Below are 21,593 nucleotides of genomic sequence, written 5' to 3' on the forward strand. Positions count from 1 at the left end.
TATTTCCTGACTCATTTCCTTATTGGAACTATTCATTGAGCACCTACTATATGTAATATAGTATTCTAGATGCTGACAACATAGTAGTAAAAAAAATAACAGAATCCCTGCCTTTATTCATGAGTTTTCTGTTCTGATTGGGAAAGGAAATTAACAAATAGATAACTTATTTAGTTTATTACAAGGTAATAATCCTGTAGAGCAAAGTACAGAAAGGAAAGGAGGATAGGAGTGCTGGATTGGAGTGCAGGGTAGTCTGGTGAGCATTGCTGGGAAGAGGGCAGTAAACAAAGCTAAGACACTTGTGAAGAGCAAGCAATGCAGAGAATTAGAAGAGTGTTCCAGGCACTTGCAAGATCCCATGGGGAGAGCGGGCCGTGTGTGTCCCAGAACAGCAGAGGCCAGTGTTGCTAAAGCACAGTGAGCAGGTATTTAAGTTGAGGCCAGAAAGGCAGTAAGAGGCCTGCTTTGTGTAATGCTTTGACAGCCACTGTCAGGACTTGGGCTTTGAATCCAAATGATAATTGGGAGCATTTGAAGGGTTCCAAGCTGAGAAGTGACAAGTTTTGAAAGTGCTGCTCTGGCTACCATAATGAGAATAGATTGTAGAATGGCAGGGGTGAGGAATTTGGACCAACTAGGTGACTGCTGCAGTAATCCAGGCAAAGATCATGAGGCCTTGACCAGAATGGTAGGAGTGGAAGTGGTGAGAAGTAGCCGAATGCTGGGTATATTTTGAAGGCAGAGATGATAGGATATGCCGATGTATGGAGAATTTGAGAGAGGAATGTGATCCAGAATAAGCTAAGATTTAGAGCTGAAACATCTAGAAGGATGGGAATACTTCTCTAATAGGTTTCAAAGGGAAGATAGGTGTTTAGTTTGGGACATCTCATATTTCACAGTAGAACTATTGAGAAGGCAATTGAATATGTGAGCATATGAGCTGGAATTTAGAAAGGAGACTTGCCTAAAAAATGTAAATTTAGTATGTATAGTCATGACACTGAATGATCATATTTGGGAAAGTTTTGGTCCAAATGGACTGTAACAGCTCCAAGATATAATGAAATGCATCTAGTCTGGAACATCTAATTAGGAAAGAATCCTGGTCATACAGAACATCATTTTATTTATCCCAAATTTTTGAAAGGTATATAGATATAAAATTTCTTAAAATGTTTATTTAGCATTGTGGTACAGATAGTGTGATGACATTTTCCTTAGGCAGTGAGGCTGCTGAAGCCAGGGGGAGTGCTGGTGTATAGCACGTGCACAGTCACGCTGGCCGAGAATGAGGAGCAAGTGGCCTGGGCCCTCACAGCATTTCCTTGCCTTCAGCTTCAGCCCCAGGTAAGAATAATTTCCTATTTCTCAGTCTATTTAGGATGAATCACAGAAACTTAAGTGCGGTGATAAACATAGGTTATTTGATGAAGAAATATGCCAGGTAAAACTTCTGAAACAAATACTGCCATAAACAAAAATGTCTCTATTACTAAATCCATCTTAGATGCACACAGAGTAGTTCACATCCTGACAGTTTTTCTCTATGTTCATTCATTGTTGTGTTAAAGTAACACAAAGCTCATGTGTATTTTTGTTAGATCTTTGTTTCACTGTGGTTCTTGTTCATGTTGCTCAGAACTTTGTTTCTGAGTTTTTTCTCCCACTACGAGTCATAGATTTTTCAAATAAGGAAAATTTCGAGCATTTTTTCTCCTGTCACGTTAAAACCCAAACAGACTTTAAAATAACTAGTTATCAAGACTAGCCAGGGTGGGCAAATGGTTCAGGATTAGTGCTTCTCTCTAGTTTCTTATGTAAATTATGTAATATTTAAAAAGCTTTCTCGTACTTTATCTTTCTTAACACTATCTTTGTTATGATTTTTTTTGAAAACCTATTTATTGGCCTGACCTGTGGTGGCGCAGTGGATAAAGCGTCGACCTGGAAATGCTGAGGTCGCCGGTTCGAAACCCTGGGCTTGCCTGGTCAAGGTACATATGGGAGTTGATGCTTCCAGCTCCTCCTCTCTCCTCTCTCTACCCCCTTAAAATGAATAAATTAAAAAAAATAAAAATAAACTTAAAAAAAAAAAAAAGAAAGAAAACCTATTTATTATTAGATGTTTAGCCCAGGATGTTTGAGATCAAGCTTACATCTGTAATAATGCTCAAACTCATTCAGGTACATTAAACATGTAACTTTTAATACCTTCCTGTACAGAATTCTGGTAGGTAATTGAAATACAAAAATAAAAATGCAATCCAGAGGTGGTTTCTAGATACAGAAATTAAGATAATTGCATTGTGGATGAAAGGAAGACTGCAGAATTCACCTGGAATTGCATGTGTGTATATACATATATACTCAGTATATATCTAAAAGAGATTTTTCTCCCCATGGGTTAATAAATGATAGGTTTTCAGACATATAACTAGGAAGATAAATCTTCAGTAACATAAACATTTTTTTGAAGTGGGCACTTAAATTAGGATTATGGATCTTTTGAAATAGTTTTTGTAATTATCACTTATTTCCTTGTGATTTTTTATTCCTCTAAACTGATGGATGCTGCTTTAATTGATCTCATTTTGAATTCTAGTGCATTTTAAAACAACAAAAACTTGTATCATCTGATTGGTAAGTCAGAGAGAGGAATCGTTAGAGACCCAAAGACTCCTGTCAGTTTGAGGAGTCTCATATATGAAGCTGAAATTTTATCTGTTTTTGTTATTGATTATAATGTTCCATTTATTGAGGACCAGATGGCCTCTATTTGCCAGCCACTACCTACCACTCACTACGTGCCAGGTGTGATATCACCTTCTTTATTTAACTCTCAGATATGAGTAGTCTATCTCTTTTATAGATGAGGAAACAGGTAACATTACTTGCTTAAGGTCACATAGCTAACATTGGCAGGTCTGTGATTTGAATCTGTGTATGTTTAACTCTGAAGCTCAAGTCCTTTGCAGTGTCATGGTATTTGATGAGCATATGAGCTATAATAGGTACTGTTTCTTCAGGTGACCAATATTACAGCTTTCATACTTCACCACCTGAGAAAGCAGTACATTCTACAAAAATAAAATTTTTTCATTTTGCTATTTTTGGAATTTGTATTACAGATTTGTTTTTTAACTTAAATTGTGAACAGTCACACACACTTACTCATTGTAGGATGGTCATGCATATTTTTTGATCTTCTCCAAACAGGAACCTCAGATTGGAGGAGAAGGAATGATGGGAGCTGGCCTGTCAGTGGAACAATTGCAACAGCTGCAGCGATTTGATCCGTCTGTTGCGCCATTATGGGACATGGATGTCGATTCTCTCAGAGAGGCCAGAGTAGAAGACATGATTCGGCTGGCGAATAAGGATTGTATAGGTTTTTTTATTGCAAAATTTGTAAAATGCAAAAGTATACAGAAGGATCCTTAGAAATGAAAATTCCAAACATTTGCTGTGTGTGTGTGCGTGGTTTTTAATTTAAAAACAAATCTGTTGTCAGACCAAATGATTGATGGCCTGATGCTAAGGAAACAGAAATGGCTGCCAGCTGTTTCACCAGGGATCAAGAGACACACGAAGTAATGGGGGTGGTATGAGATTAGATTTTTAAATTTTATTTATTTATTTTAGAGAGGAGAGAGAGAGAAAGCAGGGCGGAGCAGGAAGCATCAACTCCCATATGTGATTTGACGAGGCAAGCCCAGGGTTTTGAAACGGCGACCTCAGCAGTCCACGTCTACAGTATCCACTGTGCAACCATAGGTCAGCACATTTTGTAATTTTAAAATAATTTTTCCTTTTGGATTTAGCAGAGTATCAAGAAAAGGAAATGCCTGTAGATGTCTGCAGAATTGTTTAAAAGATTTATTCCTTTTAGAGAAGTGGGGGAGAAGTAGGAAGCATCAACTCCTAGGCAAGCCCAGGGTTTCGAACTGGTGACCTCAGCATTCCAGGTTGATGCTTTATCCACTGCGCCACCACAGGTCAGGCCTGAAACATTTTTATTTGCAGTCTTGTGTTTTAATTCGTAAAGAATGCAAATAATTTTTAAGATAATCAGTGAATCTAACAAGGAAAAAAATAGTAATATTTGATTACTTACAAAAAATAATTATTTTCCACTCCTTAGTTCCTAAGTAAGTCATTCCTTAAGAATTCCGGGCATGGGAAGTATGACATTTACCATGTGCCAATAACTGAGCAGAGTACTTTACCTCTTTTCTGGCTTACTATTGATAAACCCTCTTCCAAATGAAGTCTCATCTCTTTTAAATAATAGTCTGCCTTTATATTTACTTTCCCCTTATTCTTTTAAACTAAAAAGTAAAACGAATCTTTTCTTTACTTTGTAGATTAAAAAACAATGAGATATTCCACAATGTGAGTACCTTTTCTCCTCTGTTTAAACACATGCCATAACAGTTAAGAGATGTGGTTGGTGCACAGGAGAAAGCCAGCTTCTGACAGCTGGCCACTGGCCTGGCACTTCCAGGGAGGCCATGTGTCCTCGTATTGAACATGACTTCACAGAACAACATCGGACAAGGCTGTTGTGACTGTGACAGATTACAACACAAAAGACGACTTATAAATGTAGATAAGAACATCATTCAAACCACAGATGTGACTTGACCAGACATCCCCCTACAGTGGCCAATGTGACTGCTTTTGAAAAAGATGTTATAACCTTAGTTTTGCTTTATCCTTCCTGCTTTTTAAATAAGATACATTTAAACTCCCAGCCTAGTTCAAAGGCTGTCTTGTACAGTTATATACACCTGTTTTTGTTAATTTTTATCAAATCATCCTTAAATTCCTAAGCCTTGAGCATATAAAAGTGCGCAATTGGAAACAGTTGCCTAATAGTTTCTTCCCGTCCCCCTCATAATGTTTCTGTTGGGAATGTGTTGTAACTACTATATCCATCTCGATTGCAAGGCCTCCTGGACCAGGATTCAATGGCCTGATCTTTGAAGATGCCTTTCTTGAAAACTGTTCCCTGGGGATGGGTTAGGCGTTCATCTCTCTATACCCCTAGGGCCCATTTCTGCTATTGTGGCACTTTGAAAATACTCTAGTTTACTAGGCTTGGCCCTGACTGCTGTGCTCAGACCTGGGAAGAGCCTGTCACTGCTTCAGAGCAGATTGCCAAGAAATGCTTATTGAATGAGGGGGAAAATACTTCAAGCTTCGTAAGATTCAAATATGCGATTGACTTCTTTACAGTCCTCATTCTGCCTTATATCCAGGAGATGTCATTTAACTAAAGAGAAATAATGTTTGACTGGCATATCTGTTTCTAGGGTTCAGCATACTTATCAAATTTTTTTTTTTTGTATTTTTCTGAAGTGAGAAGCAGGGAGGCAGAGAGACAGACTCCTGCATGTGCCTGACTGGGATCCACCTGGCTAGCCCACTAGGGGGCGATGCTCTGCTCACCTAGAACGCTGCTCCGTTGCAACTGGAGACATTCTAGCACCTGAGGTGGAGCCATCCTCAGTGCCTGGGCCAACTTTCCTCCAGTGAAGCATTGGCTGTGGGAGGGGAAAAGAAAGGAAAGGGGGAAGAGTGGAGAGGCAGATGGGCACCTCGCATGTGTGCCCTGGCTGGGAATTGAACCCAAGTCTTCCACATGTTAGGCCAACACTCTACCGCTGAGCCAACCGGTCAGGTCCTTCCCCAAATTTTAAATGTATTTTTTACAAAATCCATTACCTCTCATGTTGTCTACAAAGCCTTACCTACTTAAGCTGGGATGAAAATAGGGGCAGCAAATGTATAAATGTTTAATACTGATAAATAGCAAAATACTATATAAGCAATGCAGGAAAAGTAGAAAAACATTTGCACATAGAACACAGTAAAGACAAATAAATAGTTTAAAAAATTTTCTTAACATACACATTTTCAGTTGGTATCTTTCCTTCGGAAATTAAAGCAAACTGTAAATAAAAGTCAATTTCAAAGGTGAAAGAAACTTAAGAAAAACAATAAAAAGGAAAAAGATCAGGAAAATGTGGAAGAAAATTAATATATTATCTTTTAACATATTTAGTGTTGACATAGATATTTCTGTGAAACAGAAAAAGCATTTCAACAGTGAGTACATTTTACTTCAAAACCCTGTATCACATTTTGGTTTAAATAGCAAAGTGAAGTACAAACAGTTAAAAATATAATTTAGCCAAATTAAACTGACCTAACACCATCTCATTACCTTTTTTCTCTAACAGTGTGGCTCTTAAAAGTTTTAATAAGATCAGAGTACCTAAGACTAGCAGCATTACATCATTGAGCAATTGGACAAGAGGAATTAAATTTGTCATCAAAACGGATCTTCATATAAAAATGAAAGAGGAATAAAATTCAAAATCTGAACCAAGAATTGCTGCACATATAGAATTGAGGTGGGTGGAAGATTATTCTGCTGTGCTCATATCTTAAAAGCTTCTTTACCTACCTTAAGCTATGATTTTATCAGCCATGATGGGAAGGTCACTAAAGTAACATCAGTGATTGGCATTGCCCCAAGGAAAATGCTTCACCAGTAGGAAGTGTTGTTGAATATTTAACATAGTCTCAACTATTAGAATCATTCCTAAAATCACAATTGATACTACTGCTAATAAACACTGCAGAAGCCAGCTCTTTATTTGTTTTATATGAATGACTTAAAATCAGGTTTGTTGGACAGTTCAATGTAGCTGACAGCAAATACTGAACAGGAATGCATAGCAGACCATTGTCCCAAAATACAGTATGACTAAGACACCCTACATTTAGCAGCACCTTTTTATAACAGTAACTTAAATGAGCAGTAGAGAAAGCGCATAGGAGAAACTAAAAGGGGTTTGACATAAAAACAGAATTTTTAAGAACATTTCCAGCATTTTCTAGTTTGACTACAAAAATCATGATACTACAACTAAGATTAAGCTTTTGCTGTGTGAAAATACTATAATTTTACATTCCACAAGTCAGTAAATATACCATTGTCTCTGGGATTGGTTCATTTACAGATTTAGTATATACTGTTTATAGATATGCTTGCTACACGATTTTCATGTATAGATGCTCTTATGTCAAATCCTGCAATACAATTTTTTGAGAAATACTCTGATTTGGACTAGTATGTTTCACAGTAAAGTGAAAAACTAAGAAACCAGGTCTGGAATTTCAAAAATGGAATCCATTAGCATGACTCTTTGAAAGAGATTAATGGTAACAACAGGTTAGATACATACTAGTTATACTTGAAGAATTTAAATATTTTAAAATCATTATTGGGATGGAACTACATATAGCAAATGATGGGGCTGGTGATCAGCAACAACTTACCATGATGGGAAGTTTATCAGAAATAGTTTCTAAAAGTAATCTTAATTGGAATATGATTTCCCAATGATGTGGCTACTTTGTATCAATTTATATATTATGACTACAGTTTTTATATTTAATAAATAAATTCATGTCAACAGTACAGAGCCAATTAACAAATATACTGATTTTGAGGGAAATGTTTCATATTAGCTGATAAAGCATTATATATGTAACTCATTTTAAAACTGAGTTATCTTGGAGGTAAGGGAAAATAAAGAATTAAATGTGAGACAGTTTACTTATAAAGGTACAAGAATATTTGGTAAGAACCTGGAATAATCAAAGAAGCAAAACAATAAAAAAATTGATTAACTTATTTAACAAAGTAATTATATTAATGTACAAATCTAAAGGCAGGCAATTATAGATAGGCATTTTCCAGGGACAAACTTCAGTACTACCTGTACACCTAATACTGTCTTATCTGTCCAGTCATAAGTGGACAAAACGTACACTTAGGAGCTGTGGAGAAGGTTTCAGCCTTAGCTTGACCACCACACTGGGGGCTGCTTAGAGCAGCATCACTGAGGATGGAGAGAGCATCGCCAGGCTTCCCCTTCAGAGTAGGTGTCTGGTGTAGGAAAATGTTCTTACTGTTTTGTTCACTTCAAGTCACCCCATGTGCCCTGATTACTTCTGAAGAGCAGAAACTTTGGTTATAAGAAGCACTTCTAGATTTTGACAGACAGTGAAACTGAGTTCATGGTAGAGGATGGAATGAGAAAACTGGGAGATAACAGGAACAATAAGCAGGGTTAGAAAAGGAAGTGGGAGAAGTTAGAAAAATTTATTGTCCCACGAAATAATTCTACAAGCTGTGTAAACGTTTCTTACTATAACAAATACTCGAACGCACAAAGATTGTACATTTCCAGTGAAACACTCACAGTTAAAAGTTGCCTGTTTTCTTTGCTCTCTAGGAGCAAAGACAAGGAGCCAACAGATGAAGGCTTTCCCAGTCACCTTTGGCAGCACAGTCCCTGACTGCTCAGCGTATCAATAAAGCACATGCAACACAATTCAGCCCAAAGCCAGGTGGGTCGAATCCTAGATATCAGTCTCTAGTTTCTTTGTTAGTCTTCACCATTCACATCCATCTCAATCAATGACTCGCACACTCTTACACACAGACGCACACATGTGCAGACAGAGTTCTGGCTTGTAGAGTCCAGTGCAGTGACGAGAGACACTAGCTACTAAGAACATGTTTGTCACAATCAGTGTGAGCTGCATGGATTAGAGCAACCTTTGGAGTTTGGTTATATTTACCATAATTTATGGTCAAAATGATAAACTTACAAGGATGGTAAAACATTCAGAAATTAAACTTTTTCAAGTCAAGCAATTCCACCTATTTACAGTATGTAAAGACTTTCTACAAGAATGGGGACAGGTGCCTAGACAATGTCATTACAAATTTCCTGAACGGGCATTGCTAGTCCCTGTAATTCATAAAGCAAATCTGCTAACTTGGCATTAAGACTCTAAAATAGTGTGATCAAACTGATATATATATATAATATATATGTATATAATTATCATAAGAAGGTGTTTTCAGAAATACCATTTACAAACTGTCTATACAGTACACAGTACTAGTACATAGAAAATAGATTCTAACTTTATGATCCCCTTTGTGTAAGGCAAGACTGAATCTGTCCCCAAATTTAGTCTGCCAGAGGTACAAGCAAGAAACAGTGGTCCATGGATGAATGAATATGTGAATCAGGTGCCTACATATTAAAAATCTGGAGAATCAAGAAATTCCACTTTTTATCTGGGCTGATTCTGGCTTGCTGGATATGTCAACTACATTTCTGAAAACAACTACATTTCATAAAATACTAATGCCACCTGGATGGCAACAGATTTTGTTCAAGTGGCAGCTACCCCAAACAGTTTTGAAAAGTCCAGTACACAACCAGAGGACTGTAGCCATACCAGGCAAATTTATATAGCACTTATAAAAGAAAAAAAAGGTATTAATACTCTGTCATGCTATTGCTATTTAAGCAACAGCAATACAAAATATACAAGACAAATCACATACGATTACAATGTAGACCCCAAAGATTTAGATTGAAGGTGCTGCTATACCAGACTTAAAAAAAAACCCAAAACACAAAGAACCAAAGTCATTGGCGGATGTAAACATCCCTGTTCCACTCCCCAGCTTCATTCCGTTTTTTGCATATTCCCTCTCCATCCTTGTCACAGTAGCGATCCTTGGATTTATGACGGCTTCGTTGCTTGTTGCATTCGTTGTGCTCCTGCTCTCGATCCGGGTCCCTGGAGCGGTGCCGAGGCTCCCTGTGTCTGTGCTCCATGCCCCCATGGGGCTCATCCCTGTGGTTATGGTCACGGTGCGGGGCACAGTGATCCACATGTTCGTGGGAGTAACCTTCCTTCGGCTCCACATAGGCAGAGTCTCGGCTCTCTTGGGTTTCTGAGTCAAAGGTCTCCTGCCTGGAGAGGCCTCGAGTTGTACCACTGCGATGGTTGTGATGCTGGACCGAAGAGGAAAACCGGTGCTGGGATTTCTTGACTGGTTCCAGACAGGGTTCTTCTTCATCTCGGGAAGCAGCACGGGTAGGAGCGGAGCGATCCGTCCTCTGGTCACCTTGAGAACTCTGGTGCTGACGGCAGAAAATACAGGCAGCAACCAAGTCAGAGGATAAGGAACTACTATTTCCCCATGTATAAGATGCACCTTTTTTTGGAAAAATTTGGGGCCTAAAAACTAGGAACGTCTTATACAGTGGTTGTAGATTTTTTTACTTGCATTTCCCACTTTTTCATGCTATTTTGTGCTCACAGTTGAATATCACGATTCATCATCAGACACAGATGAGGAAAAGCAAACGGATGGGAGTTTTGACAGTGATGAGTTGTATGAATTTTATGATGACTAAAACTTGAGTTCAATAACTTTATGTAATACTTTTTTTTTTCAAATTTCAGGCCCCCAAAATTAAGGTGCATCTTAGACATGGGGAAATACAGTAACACATCGCAAAACAAGTTAAGTTTCCTTCCCTCTAAGTACCCTACAGTGCTGAAGTGAAATCCCACCTAGCTGAGTTACTTCATTCTTTTGACGATGTCTGGTGCACTAAGTTATGTACTATATCGAACTTTGTCCATTTGTAACCTTTTTATTTAAATGACTACATGAAGGAAGGAGGGCATTCTTTTATATGCTCCTTTGTGGTTTAGAAATATAGATACAAGTCCATGAGATTTGTCTGCACACAGATGTATACTTAACTACCTCTGTACGAATACATGTGGGAAGAATAAAAATCCTTAGGATGTTGGCTCTGGCTTAAGGTAAGGATTAAGGAGAGAAAAATGATAACATATGAAAAGCTTAAATGGCAGTTACTGTGAGACAAGCACTGTGTTCGCAGTCACATTAATGAAGTCATGAATACAACCCCCTGAGAGAGGCTGCCAGCATTATTCCTGAGACATCTAAGGCAACGGGCAGATAAGGAACTTATTCAAGGTTATACGCTTGGTAACCTTGCGGTGGAGCCAAACTTGTAAGCCAGGCAGTGGCAGTCTGATTCTACTGTCTGTGCTAACTGTGTAGCAAATCCTTCTACCCTTGTCTTAAAGAACATGTTTATGAGAGTTCTAAAGTCTGTATAGAGTCACAGTATACTGTGTTTACACTTTTACAGGAACACTACTCACACTGAAGATGTTTAAATGACAGTTGATCTCACTTTGGATAGTCACTCTATTGGCGCAAGCACAGTGCTGGATCTGGGCTTGAATCCCAGCCACGTGACCTTAGGCAGCCTACTTTCTCAATGAAGTTGGTAAAGAACTGCCCTTACCTGTGAATTAGAGGCTGGCGTGGGGCTCACAGGCAGAGTTGAGGTGGCTAATGTACGACTAAGGAGAGGGTTGGGGAGACTGCTGCTGGGAGGATGGGTAGCCTTCCAGTAGGCCTCCAGGTAGTCGGCAAGGTGCTCACAGGCGTCCTCGAGCTGGTTCTCATCCAGGATCACGTCAAACAATTCCTGCAGAGGCGAACGTTTCAGACAGCACACTTATACCAGATCCGGCACTGATGTGAGTTTCACACCTCCTACCCCAGCCTCACAAAGTGGGGGTGGGCTCATGAGCTGCATCACTTTGTATTTGCTGTGGCTTATGGGTTCCTTTCTCCTTTTCCATCCACTAACTGTCCTGCTAAGTCAGCTTATATCATTGTTTGGATCACTGGATGCCTAACCAACAGCAATGACCAGGGAGTGCACAGGTGTAATAGCTGTTAAAGGGCATGACAGAAAAGTTGCCTGTCAATAGTGAAAAAGAGAATTGGTACTATGGTAGAAAGAGATGAAGAGATGTGAAAAGAAAAGAAAATACCAACTGAATAGTACAGGAAAAGCCTGTTTTGACATAGACTGAAAAGTTTAATTCTGGAAATTAATGAGGCAAGATTAGGACAGGAAATTTGGCAGAAAAAGCTGAAACCACTGATTATTTGACATGGTCCAAACTTCAAAATACTTCAAAGTGCTTATCATAAATTCTAACATACTCTAAGCAATCAAAATGGATATAATCCTAATTCTTGGAATTTCTGAAATACTTGCACTCAAAAAAACCAACAAAAATCAAGAAGCCATCTACAGTCCCAAGGCATGGGATATAAATCATGAATTAGAAGTAGGAATGTATTCAGACATCAAAATCTGGGTAACTGATTGTTTAGACATTTGTTATTTACATGGTCTCAAATCAATTTCTCAGATAGCTATTAAGAGGGAGCATGTCACTCCCTATTAATAGGATTAACCCCAAATAGATCTGTTTTACAAACCAAGTTTTTTGAGACCACAATCTTGTTCATTTAAGATACTATCGATGCATTAGACACAAAGCAAAGTGGCCACAGAACTTGCCATAGCTGTTTGTAAGCCACGATCTGGCCACAAACAGTGCCGACAGCAGGAAGTAGGACATTCTTCGGAATGAAGCTCACTACTAAGTGGTGAGGATTCTTTCCCCCAACAGGCATTTAACCGCCTACGTTTTGTTTGCTCGTTTTTTAAAATGTTTGCCACTTCTAAGCTCTTCACCTTGATATACTGTATAAAGAGAGAACTTACTGGAGGGCACTGAGACAGTTTATCAGCTGCTACCATCTGGACGTTGAGGTGTTTAGCTTGAGATTTCCCTCGAGATTTTATTAGCCTTTGTAGAACCTGTAAAAGAAGATATTTTTAACAAGGATATCTGCACTCAGATAAATGACAAGATTATTTGCTCCTTTCTCTGAGGACTTTTTATAGATAGCACAAATGGCTTCTAATAGATTGAGCTATAAAGTATAATATATAAGATTACCTGAAAATTGCTATGTGAACTTAAATCCCAGTTGCAAGCTCTAAAAAACCTAACTAGCCATGGAGCTTATTCTGAGTCTTTTTTTCCATCTGGCAGTGATAAACATTTGTCTCAGACCTTTCTTTTAAATGATTCTTGAGAAACCCAAAAAGTGTTTCTTTATGTGAACTAAGTTAACAATAAACCTTTTAAATGCTAATGGAACTACTTATTTTTATAAAAATAGCTCCACTTTTTGCAAACCTCTCTAGTTCCTACAAGGGGAGCCCCCTGCCTGCTCCCACATGTCATCTGCTACACTGCATGCTGTGGGTTGAGGTCTGTGGAGAAACTCCGCCTCCTAAAATCTGCCCTTGAGAAAAGGAATATTTTAATAGCCTTTTCAGATAATTGTGGATATTCTTTGTAGTGTAGAAACTACACTCATTTCTTAAAGACTAGTTGCTATGTGAAATATGAAACCATATCTATGAACTTCTCTTACTTTGGTACATTAAGTTCCATTGGCCTCTCTTGAAATTTGAATGGATTTTTTATCATGCATGATTTAACTTCACTCATTGATTGTTTGAAATAATGGTTCACTGAGTTCTTCAGATTGTCCAAATGTTGACACACTTCATTAAACAATATTAAAGCATATATGTTAATATTATCACTGACCTCATTAGAAAAGCCTTGCTCTATTGGGATGTTGCCAAGCTTTCAAAAGTGGATACAAGCTTTCCAAAACTCGGATTTTTCTTTGAAAGCTTGAGTTTTATCATTGGTAACAAAGATTCTTAGCTATTTTACTTGATGTGGTACTCAAATCTGAATAAACATTGTTCTTTCATATAAAAATTGTATGCCATGATGAAAAGTGGCTCCTTAGTTCACAACACAGGCATACCGATGCTTGCTTGCTCTTAACATACTTGGGTATATGCAGCTTTATGTATACTTCCTATTTCATTACTCAGTATACTTAAAAGGCTTGTTCAAGAGTCAAATTTAATAAAATTAAGTGAAACTGGTTATTTGGTTTTGTTTTGTTTTTTTAACTACAAGTGCATAGTGGGAAGATTACAATAACTACCATACTATCTGGAACTACAGCTTGATTCATACTTAAATATTTGCAGTTTTACCCACCATTACTGTTGCACCATCAGTGAAAATGTCAAAACCATAAAAAAGGTGAATGGTGTTTAGTATTATTATGGAAATAGTTCTGACCTTGTGAACCCTCTGAGGGTGTCTTAGAACCCTCCACCCAGAGATTTCACTGCACTTTGACAACCAGCTGTACTAAACTGTGAAACTCATAATCATGCTTTGCTTATATCAACCTTAAAAACTAATACCTCCTCAAACTCTGTGATGGATAAAGATGTATCTAGCCTGTTCTAACTGCAAGACAACATAAACAAACATTTTGGCAAACTTGGATTACAGAGCAAACACCAGCAAACGTCCTTACCTTAGGAGAAGAAATCTTTACATACACTATAATAGGGGCCAGAGAAGTTTTACTGAGCTGAGCTGGATGATTAATAGTGTCCGCATCAAGGACTACTAGTTGCAATGTTCTTGCAAGTTCAAAAATCCTTTCTATTTCACTTTGAACTTCAGCTGTAAAGGTTAAGCAGAATTTGATTACATAGTACAGTATTTTTTAGAGTAAATCGAGGTACAGAAAAAAGGTACACTGCCTCTTCGAAAGGTATGCTAATCTACCATTAGGTTAATATTTATAGGCAACATCTGATAAAAACATTGTTTCCCCTAACGTTAAAATTTAGAAAATCCCTCTCTCAACGAGCTCTAAAGTTTACTTCCAATATAGCACTATGTCTGAGAGTCCTGCTGACTTATTTATCGTGCTGTAAAAATTTCACCATGAAATAATTTTATTAAAATATTGTAAAACAGAAACTTAAGAGAGTGATGTCATATGTTTAGTTCTGACCACTTTACCCTAGCAACCATTACCAGCTTGCTTTTCCCTGCATGGGCTTATCTGTGTTTATCACCTGCTGTGCTTTCTGGATAGGATGGAGCCTACATGTGTTTATTAGCAAGCTGAAGTATTACAATAGGAGAAACATTAAGAGTGTCTATATTGGCTCAGTGGTAGAGCGTCGGCCTGGCGTGCAGGAGTCCCGGGTTCGATTCCTGGCCAGGGCACACAGGAGAAGTGCCCATCTGCTTCTCCACCCCTCCCCCTTTCCTTCCTCTCTGTCTCTCTCTTCCCCTCCTACAGCCAAGGCTTCATTGGAGCAAAGTTGGCCCAGGCGCTGAGGATGACTCATGGCCTCTGCCTCAGGCACTAGAATGGCTCTGGTTTTGCAACAGAGCAATGCTCCAGATGGGCAGAGCATCGCCCCCTGGTGGGCGTGCCGGGTGGATCCCGGTTGGGCACATGTGGGAGCCTGTCTGACTGCCTCCCCGTTTCCAACTTCAGAAAAATACAAAAAAAACAAAAAAAACAAAAAAAAGAGTGTCTATAACAACTTGTCTAGAAACACTCTAATCACATTTTCTACCAACAAAAGGATGGTCCTTCAACATTTAGGTTTCCAAAGGGCAGTTATCTAATAGAGGCAGCACTACAAGTCTGAGCTATAAGACTTACATAAAACTTATTATCAAACATCTAAAAATCGACTTGAAAACCAAGAACATTTCATTTAATTCATATACTTCTCCATGATTTTTGTAAAGTCTAAAACAGGACTTTCCAATAGAATTTTCTGTGATGACAGAAATATTCTATGTCACTGCTAGCCAGTGTGACAACTGCTGACCACAACTGGCTACGGAGCACCTCAAATGTAGCTAGTGTGAATGAGCAACAAAATTTTAAAAATGTAATTTAAATTTACATTTTAAATAATGTAAAATGAAATAGCCGGAGAAGCCCTGTAGACAATGCAGGTCTATAAAGCATAATATGTAACCTATAGTACCCACTGCAGTCAAGAAGCGCCAACTCCATGAGACTTGGGACTTACAGAATAACTTTTCATTCACCTTATGCCTCTAGATCCAAGTAGGAGATTCCTGGGGATTTTAACTAGTATTCAAGAAAAGGCAAGTCACTAAAGGTCTGCCTCACAGTATGTTATAATTAGATTTACCTGGATGTCTTTAAAATTAGGATTCAGACCACTTAGGATATCAATTTTAAAATAATTTTTAGTTATATACTACCTATAACACAGTTTTGCTAAAAGAAAACAAAATTAAGGTTTTGGATCTATCAGTTTAAGAAACACAGAAAACAGATAATCATATAAATGATACCAGTGTAATGCAGTTACCAAAATTCAGATCGGACCCCTATGAAATAAGGGTTTCTCCAAGTAAAAAATTACAAGAAAAAAAATAGGAAAAACTATAGATTAAGAGAATCAAGGACCTATGAAATAATCACAATGTATGGACTTCATTTGGACCCTGACTTAAGAGTAGTAATTTATATATATTTATAATATGGAAATAAAATATTTATATATAAAGAGTATATATAAAATATGACAATAGGAAATGTGGTTAAGTGAAAATCTAATGATATTAGGATGTAATAAGGTATGATAGTGGCATTATGGTTTAAATAAAAGAGCCCCTCATGTTTAGAAATACATAATGAAATATTTACAGATAAAGTCATAGGATGTTTGTGTTTTCCTTCAAAATAATCCACAAACTGTTGCGGAGGAAGGGAGGGACTGGAAATGAAACAACACTGGCCGTGCATAGATGATAACTGGAACTGGTGATGAGTACCGGAGGTTCTTGATACTATTTACATTCATATATATTTAAATTATCTTAACAGTCTTAAAAATAAACATGGTATTTTTTTTAAATTTTTTATTTTACTCATTTTAGAGAGGAGAGAGAGACAGAGAGAGAGAGAGAGAGAAGAGGGGAAGAGCTGGAAGCATCAACTCCCATATGTGCCTTGACCAGGCAAGCCCAGGGTTTCGAACTGGCAACCTCAGCATTTCTAGGTCGACGCTTTATCCACTGCTCCACCACAGGTCAGGCCTAAACATGGTATTCTTATCAGTCCTTTCATAATAATGTTCTAAAACATTACTAATACAATTATTGGTCCTAACTCTTCTCTGTTGATCTTTAAATTTTTATATCTATAACCTTGATTCTTTGTGCCCTATAAATGTTTTCATGGCCACTAGCCCCCTACAGTCAAGTTATAATGTCAATATTTATTGTAAGCATCAGGAATTTGATCAGCCCACATCTAACGTCATACTCAATGGCAGAAAATTGAAAACTTTTTCTCTAAGATTAGAAACACTCTCACTACTTTTATTCAACATAGTATTGAAAGTCCTTGCCAAAGCTGTATTCGGCATACAGTTAGAAAGGAAAAAGTTAAACTGTTATTCTTAGCAGATGACATGATACTAAAGATAAAACCCTAAATACTTCACCAAAAAACTGTTAGAATAAACAAATTTAGTAAAGTTGCAGAATATAGTTAATATTGATAATTTGGTTGCATTTTTCTATAATAATGAACTATCAGAAAGAAATTAAGAAAACAATCGCATTTAAAATTACATTAAAAAGCATAAAATAGGCCCTGGCCGGTTGGCTCAGCGGTAGAGTGTCGGCCTAGCGTGCAGAGGACCCGGGTTCGATTCCTGGCCAGGGCACACAGGAGAAGCGCCCATTTGCTTCTCTACCCCTCCGCCGCGCTTTCCTCTCTGTCTCTCTCTTCCCCTCCCGCAGCCAAGGCTCCATTGGAGCAAAGATGGCCCGGGCGCTGGGGATGGCTCTGTGGCCTCTGCCTCAGCCGCTAGAGTGGCTCTGGTCGCAACATGGCGACACTCAGGATGGGCAGAGTATCACCCCCTGGTGGGCAGAGCGTCGCCCCATGGTGGGCGTGCCGGGTGGATCCCGGTCGGGCGCATGCGGGAGTCTGTCTGACTGTCTCTCCCTGTTTCCAGCTTCAGAAAAATGAAAAAAAAAAGAAAAAAGGAAAAAAAAAGCATAAAATACCTAGGAATAAACATAACCAAGGACTTGAAAGACCTTACACTGAAAACTAGGAGCTGATGAAAATAACTGAAAACACAAATAAGTGGAAAGATGGTCTGTGCTTATGGATTGGAAGGATTAGTATTTTAAAAATGTTCATACTACCCAAAGCAATCTATAGATTCAATGCAATACCTACCAAAATATCAATAGCATTTTTCACAGAAACAGAACAAATGACCCTAAAATTTGTATAGAATCACAAAAGACCCTGAATAGCCAAAGCAATCTTGAGAAAAAAGACTATTGCTGGAGTCATTATGCTTCCCGATTTCACACTACATTACAAAGCTATAATATTCAAAACAGTATGGTACTGGCATAAAAAGACACATAAATTAATGAAGTAGAATAGACAGCACACAAAGCCACATATACATGGTCAACTAATTTATGACAAAGGAGCCAAGATATACAATGGGGAAAGGCCAGTCTTTAACAAAAGGTGCTGGAAACATTGGATTTCCACATGCAAAAGAATGAAATGGGACCACTATCTTATACCATACACAAAATGAACTATAGACTTGAACGTAAGACCTGAAAACAAACTCCTAGAGGAAAACAGGCAGTAAGCTCATTAACAGTTGGTCTTGGCAGTGATTTTTAAATTTGACATCAAAAGCAAAAACAACAAAGCAAAAAATAAAAAAAGTGGGAGTACATCTAATTAAAACCTGTCCAGAGCAGAGCCCTGGCTGGTTGGCTCAGTGGTAGAGCGTCGGCCTGGCGTGCAGGAGTCCCGGGTTCGATTCCCGGCCAGGGCACACAGGAGAAGCGCCCATCTGCTTCTCCACCCCTCCCCCTTTCCTTCCTCTCTGTCTCTCTCTTCCCCTCCCACAGCCAAGGCTCCATTGGAGCAAAGTTGGCCCAGGCGCTAAGGATGGCTCTGTGGCCTCTGCCTCAGGCGCTAGAATGGCTCTAGTTGCAACAGAGTGACGCCCTAGGGGGACATTGCATCGCCCCCTGGTGGGCATGCCGGGTGGATCCGGGTCAGGCGCATGCAGGAGTCTGTCTGTCTCCCCGTTTCCAACTTCAGAAAAATATAAAACAACAACAACAACAACAAAAACCTGTCCAGCAATGGAAACCATCAACAAAGTCTGAAAGGAAGAAAATATTTGCAAGTCATATCTGATGGGTATGACTTAATATCCAAAATCTATCGAACTCATACAACTCAATAGCAAAAAAACAATCCAATCAAAAATTGGGCATAGGATCTGAATAAACATTGTTTCAAAGAAGACATACAGGTGGCCAGCAGGTACATGACAAGATGTTTGACATCACTAAACATCAAGGAAATGCAAATCAAAACCATAATGATTATCACCTCACACATGTCAGAATGAATATTATCAAAAAGTCATCAAGTGTTGGTAAGGATGTGGAAACTAATATAATGTTATATGTCGATTATATTACAATAAAAAAAGAAAACTGATGACAAAGATTTTCATTTGTACTCAGTTAATCACTATTCATACAGTTACAGAATCCCACACCTAAACTGTATCTTCATGTATTCAGAGGTCTGAGCACAATTAGTTGTTTTACTGATTATAAATGTATTATGTCTTCATTGTATTAACATCTCGAGGACTGATAAGCAAAATAATCCATTACCTATGTATTCACAAATTTCTTTTATTAGTATATGTATCATGTGTACTATATCTTTCTAGTATTCTTACATTAAAAAATGACACTAAAAACAAAGGGGAAAAATAAAGTATATTTTAAAAGATTTTAAAATGGCTTTTCAGAATCCCAGTGCAACATATTAGTAAGTAAAGCTTAAGGAACAATGACTAATAAATTCAGAGGAAAATATTTTTAACTTCCAAGGAAAACTGGTGATTTCAAAAAGAAATGTATTCTAACTCTGTTTTTCTTTGACAGAGTACATCACACTCAGAATTTACTTCAGAAAAGAGAAAGACTTCTCTGACATTCATTTCTGAAACTGAAAACAGGACATAAAGCCAATTTGGTCCTTTAGAGTCGTCCTAACCGGTGGAAGAATGCCCACTAAGCATCTCAACGATGAGGCAAGCTCATTCATCTGTCCACATCCTACAGTCTCTTACACACACTGAAGTAAAACCAGTACTTATAAAATGAACATTAGTTTTGTCTATGCTTTATACCCCTGAGATATAAAAGCAATGCTCAGGAACAAACAGCATGTCCAAAACAAGAAAGAAGATAAGTTAACTTGTTTGCGAAGAAGTTTCAGTAATCAATACTGTACAGAGAGCGGAGGTTGTTACTTTCATGATAGCCAGTGTTGGAGACATCTAAGTGTCAGTTAGGAATTAAGACCTTGAGGCAGCTCTTACTCCAGTTACTCAATGATAATTCCAATGCCATTTCATAATCACTAAACATAAAACTAATTATGACAAATGCTTAAAAAGGACAGCTGTTCCCCATGTTTATTGCAGCATTGTTCACAGTGGCCAGGACATGGAAACAACCAAAAAGCCCGTCAATAGATGACTGGATAAAGAAGATGTGGCACATATACACTATGGAATACTACTCAGCCATAAGAAATGATGACATCGGATCATTTACAGCAAAATGGTGGGATCTTGATAACATGATACGAAGCGAAATAAGTAAATCAGAAAAAAACAGGAACTGCATTATTCCATACGTAGGTGGGACATAAAAGTGAAACTAAGAGACATTGATAAGAGTGTGGTGGTTACGGGGGGGGGGAGGGGGGAATTGGAGAGGGAAAGGGGGAGGGGGAGGGGCACAAAGAAAACAAGATAGAAGGTGACAGAGGACAATCTGACTTTGGGTGATGGGTATGCATCATAATTAAACGACAAGATACCCTGGACTTGTTATCTTTGAATATATGTATCCTGATTTATTGATGTCACCCCATTAAAAAAATAAAATTATTAAAAAAAAAAAAAGGACAGCTGTAAAGCCCTCTCTAAGAACCTCTTCCTTGGCCCCAGCCATAAGTTCTGCCTCTGGGCTCCTCCCGCCTCTCAGGCACCAAAGTGGCTTGGGGTACAAACTAGACTTCACCACTTCACAGAGCTGTGTGACCCTTGGGTAACATGCTTACCTTCTTGGATTCTAAGTATTCTTGTCTGTAAAGTGGAAATGAGGACTAATTGAATCAACATGCAAATCACCTATTGCAGTGTTTGGCCCATAATAAATACTAATAAATATCAAGTATTGCTTTGTACCAACCTATGGTAACACTTATCTCACAATACTTCAATGATGTGATTAAAAGCTTTTCCAATAGGCTGTGAACTGATCAAAGACTGGGAAAAACATAATCACTGGTAAACCTTCCTTCAGTGTAAGTACCTGGTACCTAGTTGGCACTCAAAAAGTGTGTTGAAAGAGTGAGTCAACTCAGTAAGGCACTGAGATTTTGTAAAAGTAGTGGAGGTAAAAGCTCTTATTGTAGGGAAAAAACTCATTAAATATATCTTCAAAATGTGGATCATGAAGTTGACTACCAAACTGTGTTTAGATAAAGTGAAGTGCCCCCTCGGCGTGGGGGTATTGGTATAGCTGGTCCATCAGAGCAATGCTGGGGACTAAGTGGGCTGCTTTCACAAGACAGACAAAACGAGCATATTAACGGCTAGGTCAAAAGGAGGGAAGACATGAAATTCAAAAGATCAACCAGTCTCATAAATTCTACATTTATTTGCGAGGCTAATTTTATAGCCTATTATCAACAAATTTGTTTTTTATCTATACATTTGTTTTCCCTCTTAAGCGAA

The 21,593-nt window shown here is 38.2% G+C and overlaps 2 protein-coding genes across 18 annotated transcripts in view; one reads left to right on the plus strand and one right to left on the minus strand.

Annotated features, from left to right (window-relative positions):
• The window catches only part of NSUN6 (NOP2/Sun RNA methyltransferase 6), an 86,991-nt gene extending 83,524 nt beyond the window's left edge, over window positions 1-3,467 (plus strand). For all 3 annotated transcript variants that reach the window (XM_066232434.1, XM_066232433.1, XM_066232431.1), the window contains 2 exons: window positions 1,228-1,353; window positions 3,223-3,467. In XM_066232434.1, coding sequence (XP_066088531.1) covers window positions 1,228-1,353; window positions 3,223-3,447 — 351 coding nt within the window. In that variant the 3' untranslated portion in view covers window positions 3,448-3,467. The remainder of the gene's footprint in view (window positions 1-1,227; window positions 1,354-3,222) is intronic.
• Window positions 3,468-6,646: 3,179 nt separating this feature from the next.
• The window catches only part of CACNB2 (calcium voltage-gated channel auxiliary subunit beta 2), a 431,046-nt gene continuing 416,099 nt past the window's right edge, over window positions 6,647-21,593 (minus strand). For all 15 annotated transcript variants that reach the window (XM_066232419.1, XM_066232417.1, XM_066232418.1 and 12 more), the window contains 4 exons: window positions 14,228-14,379; window positions 12,528-12,623; window positions 11,244-11,429; window positions 6,647-10,034 (listed from right to left, as the gene is read on the minus strand). In XM_066232419.1, the coding sequence (XP_066088516.1) occupies window positions 9,534-10,034; window positions 11,244-11,429; window positions 12,528-12,623; window positions 14,228-14,379 (935 nt within the window). In that variant the 3' untranslated portion in view covers window positions 6,647-9,533. The remainder of the gene's footprint in view (window positions 10,035-11,243; window positions 11,430-12,527; window positions 12,624-14,227; window positions 14,380-21,593) is intronic.

This window comes from Saccopteryx bilineata, chromosome 5 (assembly GCF_036850765.1).
Source record: "Saccopteryx bilineata isolate mSacBil1 chromosome 5, mSacBil1_pri_phased_curated, whole genome shotgun sequence".
In the NCBI taxonomy this organism is placed as follows: domain Eukaryota; kingdom Metazoa; phylum Chordata; class Mammalia; order Chiroptera; family Emballonuridae; genus Saccopteryx; species Saccopteryx bilineata.